General features: G+C 40.8%; 1 protein-coding gene across 1 annotated transcript; it reads right to left on the minus strand.

Moving 5' to 3' along the window:
- Positions 1-368: 368 nt before the first annotated feature.
- On the minus strand, positions 369-1,184 carry LOC128945589 (tetraspanin-3-like). Its single transcript, XM_054289330.1, has one exon. The coding sequence runs from the start codon at positions 1,182-1,184 to the stop codon at positions 369-371; it is 816 nt and encodes a 271-aa protein (XP_054145305.1).
- Between the last annotated feature and the right edge of the window lie 5,304 nt (positions 1,185-6,488).

The raw sequence follows: 6,488 nt of genomic DNA on the forward strand, positions 1-6,488 counted from the left end.
TTAATTGCTCTGCAAGATTCTAGTACAGTTAAGATGCAGTCCAAAAGCTCACAACCTCACAACAAGTTGCCCTGAGCCAGATACACCTTTTCTTACTGCTTCCTTCCCCTGCACTCACATACAGTGGTTTTGTGTCTGCACAAGCTGAAGACTTGTCCCCAGAAGATTTTCACATAAAGAATGCTTATTGAAAAATAACCTGTGGGAAAACTGATCTAAGATCATGACACTAAAGAAAAAAAATCCAACAGTGATCAATTAGTTTGATTCATGATTATTATTATTTACGCAATTTTAAAAATTTTTTTCCAATGCAATAACAAAGTAGTAAAAGGCCAAAGAACCATGTAGCAGGTCCAGAAAAGCAGCTAGTACCTATAGTCCTGTGAGAAGACATATGAGTCCAGAATACGAAGTTCACGGAATGGCTGACGTCTCACGAGGATGCAATTGCTGACAGCAGCCAAGAGCTCCAGGATGCTTAGCACAATACAAGACCAAAAAATGTACAGCATGGAAAAACACAACTGGTCTTCCAGCTTCTTTAGACAGCCTTCCTCAGAAAGCTGCTCCACATGGCCTAAATCTCCCCTGCAGAGGGAATGCTTCTCCTTACAGCAGCTTTCAGGGACACAAGTTGGATGATGTAAAGATGATGCCGTTAGCCAGTCTGTGTAGTTGTGGACCCCACAACAGTGCAGCTTCCTCTGTATCACATCCACAGCACTGCTTCCAGGATCCTGAGAGCATGTCCAGTTGTGCTGGTGAACAAGGTAACTGATAGCACTTTCCAGCTGAGAAGCTGTCCTAACACAGTAGGAACGTGCCAGAGCTACTGAAGACATTTCTAAGCAAAGAAGGAGCAGCAGCAAGTACATGAAAGTCCCTTGCTGATTGCGGGAACTCTTGACAGAAACAGAGACAGCCAAAACTCCAGTAGGTAGCAATGTAAGTGCAGTTACAAGAGCCAACCAACCAGGGAGAGACAAGTAAGCCTCCTGAAATAAATATCCGTAGTTCTTGAACATCAGGATCACTGAAACTCCACCAAACATGTGAGCTACTGCAGTACCCCAGAAGATGAAGCCTAAGAACCTCAGCACAGATCGAGCAAAGGACCTACGGTAAGCATCCTCATAGCACCACAAGGAAGGCAGAACCATCACAGCCCTAACTCTCCTCATTCTGCTCACTCCAGCTAACCCTCCTCATCAGCATTTAAGAGGCTTCAACCCCACTTATCCAGGTGCAGCAGATGATATCTCCACCTAAAAACAATTTGCAAGAGAGCAACTCAGATAAGGCTCCTTAGGACAAAGACTGAGCCCTGAATCAGCTTGATCACATGCTGCTGCTGCTGCAGCTTGTTCAGCACAGCCTGCAGACACCAAGAAGGTGTGTGCCCAGCTTGCTGTGGAGGGTCCCTTACTCAGCTGTCACTGGAGACATTTGCACTTGAAGGAGGACAGCTGGAAGAAGGCTGCACTCCTTTCATGTGTGGAAGACCTAAATGCAGAGGAATAATCAAAGTGGTAGCAAGCACTGCTTATTCAGATTACTTGGACTGCCCAACTCTCCAGCAGTAGCCAGGATGGCAACACATGGGCAAGTCAGAGCCATTCACAAATGGCTCTGGTTGGAGCAGAGCTTAATTGCTCTGGTTTAACAGAGCTATTCAATAAGGAATCTCCACAGGTGATACTCACCTAGACTTATTATCCTCCTCAACACCTTTATCATTCATTCAGTGTTTTAAGGGCCATAATGATGTTAATAATATTCTGCCCTTTTTTACTCAGCAAGTCTTCTCTATAGATAGCTTCAATTACTCAAGACACCTGGATGAGAAATCCCAGCTATTTCACACTTTTACCCCTCAGCTTGCCTTGCCAGTGATCTGACTGACTGCTGTTATGACTGAATACAAGAGGCAGTAAGTGCTATATTAATTTTTCCTTGTGTGTAAAGAAACTGAACTGCACACCAGCTAAATCACTTCACAATAATAACAAAGGGAATTGATGCCACTTATCAGCATTATCAGAAGAATATTATTGCTCAAACTTGTGGTACGCATGAGCCATGCAGGATTGGAAATCCAAATAAATCTTGCCACAGGTGCCAGGAAGGCAGACCCCAAGCCCAGCAGTGATTCTGTAATTGTCCTGATGAAGTCCCTTAAGGTCTCTTTGGTTTCCCAAGACATAGAACATGACTAATGCAACATACATACATAAGGGAGAATACAGAGAGATGATCCTCATTTTCAGAAACATGAGCACCTGCAAACCTGACAGAAAATCAGAATAATTTGGTGCTCAGATCCCTGGAACCCTGTTAAAGTCTCAGCAAAACTGATGACCCCACATCTGTCAGACATTTTACAAGAACCTATTGCTGATATATACAGTATGCATACACAGATGTTGGGCGGATTCCCTTCAAAACCTCTTTCTATATGCTGTACAAACAAGTTATTAAGGCTAATTATTTTGTAATGAGATAAATTGCTTTTATTATTTTTAATCTTTTCATTAACAGTAATTAGCCTGCAGTGATTAACTTGTTAAATCTTAACAAAATCCTTCTTTCAAAGATGCTCTTGAATGTTGTCTTCCTTCTCTGATGTCTGTGTCTATCCTCTCTCCTGTTCCACCTGCTGCTACCCCCCAGCCCTCCTGCTGTGTTGGTTTTGCTGCCATTCACTTAGTCTCTTGAATGCTTTTTTCCCTGATTTCTGTCTTCTGCATCAGAGAGATGGGGAAGGGGGGCAACAGAATTCCCCCTCACATCTGTACACACATGGAAGCTACACTGATTAGTTTCCACAGTGCAGAAAAAAAATATCAGAAAAGCGTGAGGAAACATATCAGAAACACATCAGAAAATACTGTGAGGTGTACTACAGTTTTCTAACTTGCAAGCTTTGTGAACAAAAGCATGTCAGCCTGCCTCTTTTCCTTTCTGCCCTTTCCTGTGCCCATAAAGCTAAATGAGATATTAAGAAATGAGTTACAACATAACTTCCATTTAGCTTATTCTACGTCTCTGTGTTCGTGGCAGAACAAATGGGCCAGAGATCATACCAGACCACCAGTTCAATACAGAAATCAGAAGCACCAACACTAAACATTGACTGGGAGCCAGTACCCAGGTGAGAGGTCTCAGTGTCCTTGGGGGAAACAGAGCACACTCAGCAGCATGGAAGAGGGAATTGCAGCAGTGGCGACAAATATTGGCAGAGAATATCTAAAACTCCTCACCCTTTATTTGCTATGCAATGCATAGGCACTCAGAAAAAGAAAGCCTCTGCTCAAAATGTAAGATGATGGACAAGAAAAACAGAATTGGTCTCTGAAGTAACCAAAAGACAAACTGGCACCCTCAGTAGCATTGCCTTTGTGATAAGTCATTTTACCTGTGTGTGTGGACAAAAGCTTGAAAAAGCAGTGTGCAAAGCTATCCATCAGGAGACTGTAATGTGACAAAGAGAATATAGGTATGACAGAATAGGAATGCTCCTCTGTTTTCTTTACAGTGGTAAACAGCACAACATGATAAATGCTGTCCCTGTTTTCTCAGAAGTTGTTCCTGCTTATGAACTGATGAGTATTGAAATTCAAATGTGGTGTAACAGATAATACACCATAGATAAACTATTTTCTGGAATGTTGCTGAAAGTATAATCCTTCAAGTTAATAAAATGTCAACAGTATACTTTTTTTTTTTTTCATTCACTGCTCTAGAAAGCTATAAATGACATTAACAGCTCTGATGTGCCCAGAAGGTCAGAGGAGCTCATTCCATGTGGCTCCAGGAGCGGAACCAGAGAGCCATACAAGTCAAAGTTGTGTTTGTGCAGTGTAGGCAGCTGACTAAACTCATTTTGGATGACACAGGCTGTCATACAGATTGATCAGGGAGCCTAGCTGAGCTGTAAGGGGCAACAATTCACATCAAGATGGCCAGCTAGTCTGTTCAGGCTCGTGTGAACAAGACAAAGTCCAGAGGTGACCATGGCATTAGACTATAGCTACACAAGCCCATCTTAGAATCACAGTCACATAATGGTTTGGGTTGGAAGAAACCTTACAGATTATCTCATTCTAGTACCCCTGCGATAGGCAAGAAACCTTTCACTAGACCAGACTAGACAATCTTCTAAGCTTCTTACAGGCCCCCTATAAAAAGATACAGGATCTCAAAGCCATAACCTCAGGAACTGCTCTAAGTGTCCCAGTGCCACAGACAAGCCCCAAAACTGCCTCTGTAAAACAGCTGCTACTTCCCCTGTAGCCCATGTACAGATGAAGATGTAGATGGTGAAATCTACTTAAAGCACTCAGAAGATTTGTTTTGAGAGTTTGAACTTCTAAAGGCCTTGTTCGATTAAGGCACACATAGCATAAAATAAAAAACCATTCTTTAAACTTTAAGACCATCCTAAAAACAGTGGTTTTTATCACTTTCATCAACTCCACTTTTACATTAAGCTTCCCCACTACTACATACCTTCTTGACACCTCCACTGGGCTGGCAAATCCAGAAAAAGTGTAAATGGGTATCAGTGGTATTGCTCCTCCTTTCACTGGTCCAAATCCTTTCTGCTGGTGTTGGCAGTACATCTTTCCCAAGTCAAAGAGAATTCACACTGATTTCTTCCACTTTCCAAGAAAAGCCCTGACTGCATGTGACTGCATGTAAAGTGGCAAAAATTAAATAGTAATATGTGGGGGGAGGGGAGAAGGAAATCAAAATCAACCTTTGTTTCTTCTGGATCAAGCTACAATAGGCACTCAAAACTCCACACAGCAGAAGGACTGGGTACCGACTGGAAAGCCATTTCCAAAACACTGAAATCTGCAAAGTGCATTGCTTCTTTGAGAATAAAGAACACTGTTTTATGCAACTTGTCATATATTACAAGATCATTAAGGCGGCCCAAATGGAAGAAGATAAAAAAACCCTGGCTGGACTCAGTGCCTACAGCTGCAGCCATGCACAGCCAGTTTCCATAGTAACCAAAGTGAGATGATACCGCCTTGCATGAGACTGATACCTCCCATGGAAAGCTTGAAGCAAACAGAGGCATGACTACCAGCTCCTATTCATGGAGAAAATGTACTCCACTCAAGAGCTGATTTACCATTACCGACGTGTTTGAATGCAAGTCTGTCAGTTGTCTACCCATTGCCATTTGCCACACCAAAAGTACCCTTTTTGTGATTGAGGAAGCACATCAAATGTTTTCAGGCTTTTATTTGGTTTTGCTTTTAAGATTCCACACATTCATTGGTGTTGAAAATATTCAAAATCAAATGTCAAGAGTTTGGTGTTTTCAAGTATTTCCCTCTTTCTTTCCTTTTTATGAATTGAACATTTAAAAATGCAGAGGGGAAGCTTTTTCCTTTTTTCTTGTTAAATTTTATTTTTCCCTTCCTTGTTTTTTTTGCTTGCCAGTCTGTAATTTCTCTGAAATACCTTGTGGCTGGATGAATACAGAATATCAAACTGTGAAAAAAGGAGGGGAAAAAACTCACTTTCCATATTTCTGTCAATTCCAAAATAGGAGAACATTTTAAAAGACACAGAATGGCAAAAGAAAAAACTAAATTACAGTTAAAAGGGAACTTCTGTTCTTTTGATTGTCTTTATTGCAGTTAGTAATAAAAACAGATTTGAAGAAATGGTACTTTGTAAAACCTTAAAAAAATTAGGAAAGGGCTGAATATCATGAAATTCAAGTCACCTTGACTTTTAAAGTATTTTGTGACTTGGTTTTCATCGTTTTCAACCATCACTAGCTACAATACTACTTATGTGAATGCAGTACTCTCATTTGTGTTTGAAAACATATGCAAGGTTTCTGGGCATTTTCTGAAGTTATAAAAATACTTTTAGTTTGAAATATAGGGCCTTTAATTGTTCAGCTGACAGATTTCTCTTCGGGGAGGAAGTGAGGTGTGCCTGCATACATTATCTGGAAGTTATGAAGACCTGACAAGACACTAAAACTTGTCAGAACTTCTCATGAGTGAAGTTTGTTCTTTGTGTCTCCTCAGAAAATGGAATCCTTGTAGAATGCTTTTTCCTCAAGAGAAGTCTTTCATGCAACAGTGGGCTGGAGCCCTTCTGGCCAGTTTTCTCCATTGTATTGCATGTGAAAACTCAGATCTTAGCAACATGTAGCATTCTACTTGTGAATTTTTGCCCCCAACTAGTGAATGAATCCAACTGTGCAGCCATAAAGCAGTAAGATGTGAATAAAAATTTGGAAATATTTTTTTAATATTGATACTTTAAAATATTGATACTTTAAATGTATACATCACCTGATACAGGTCTTCCGAATTAATTTTCTGATAAATCTTAAGATCAGTCAGTCTCAGCATCCTAAATTGCAGAGGTACTTTTACAAATGACTAGACTCATTTCTGGACTCAATATCAGTTTTTTCTTGAGAGCACTGCAGCAGTGATGTACTTGTT

Source organism: Melozone crissalis, unplaced genomic scaffold (assembly GCF_028551555.1).
Source record: "Melozone crissalis strain CALT ecotype California unplaced genomic scaffold, PUWL_Pcris_2 ptg000005l_1, whole genome shotgun sequence".
NCBI classification, from domain to species: domain Eukaryota; kingdom Metazoa; phylum Chordata; class Aves; order Passeriformes; family Passerellidae; genus Melozone; species Melozone crissalis.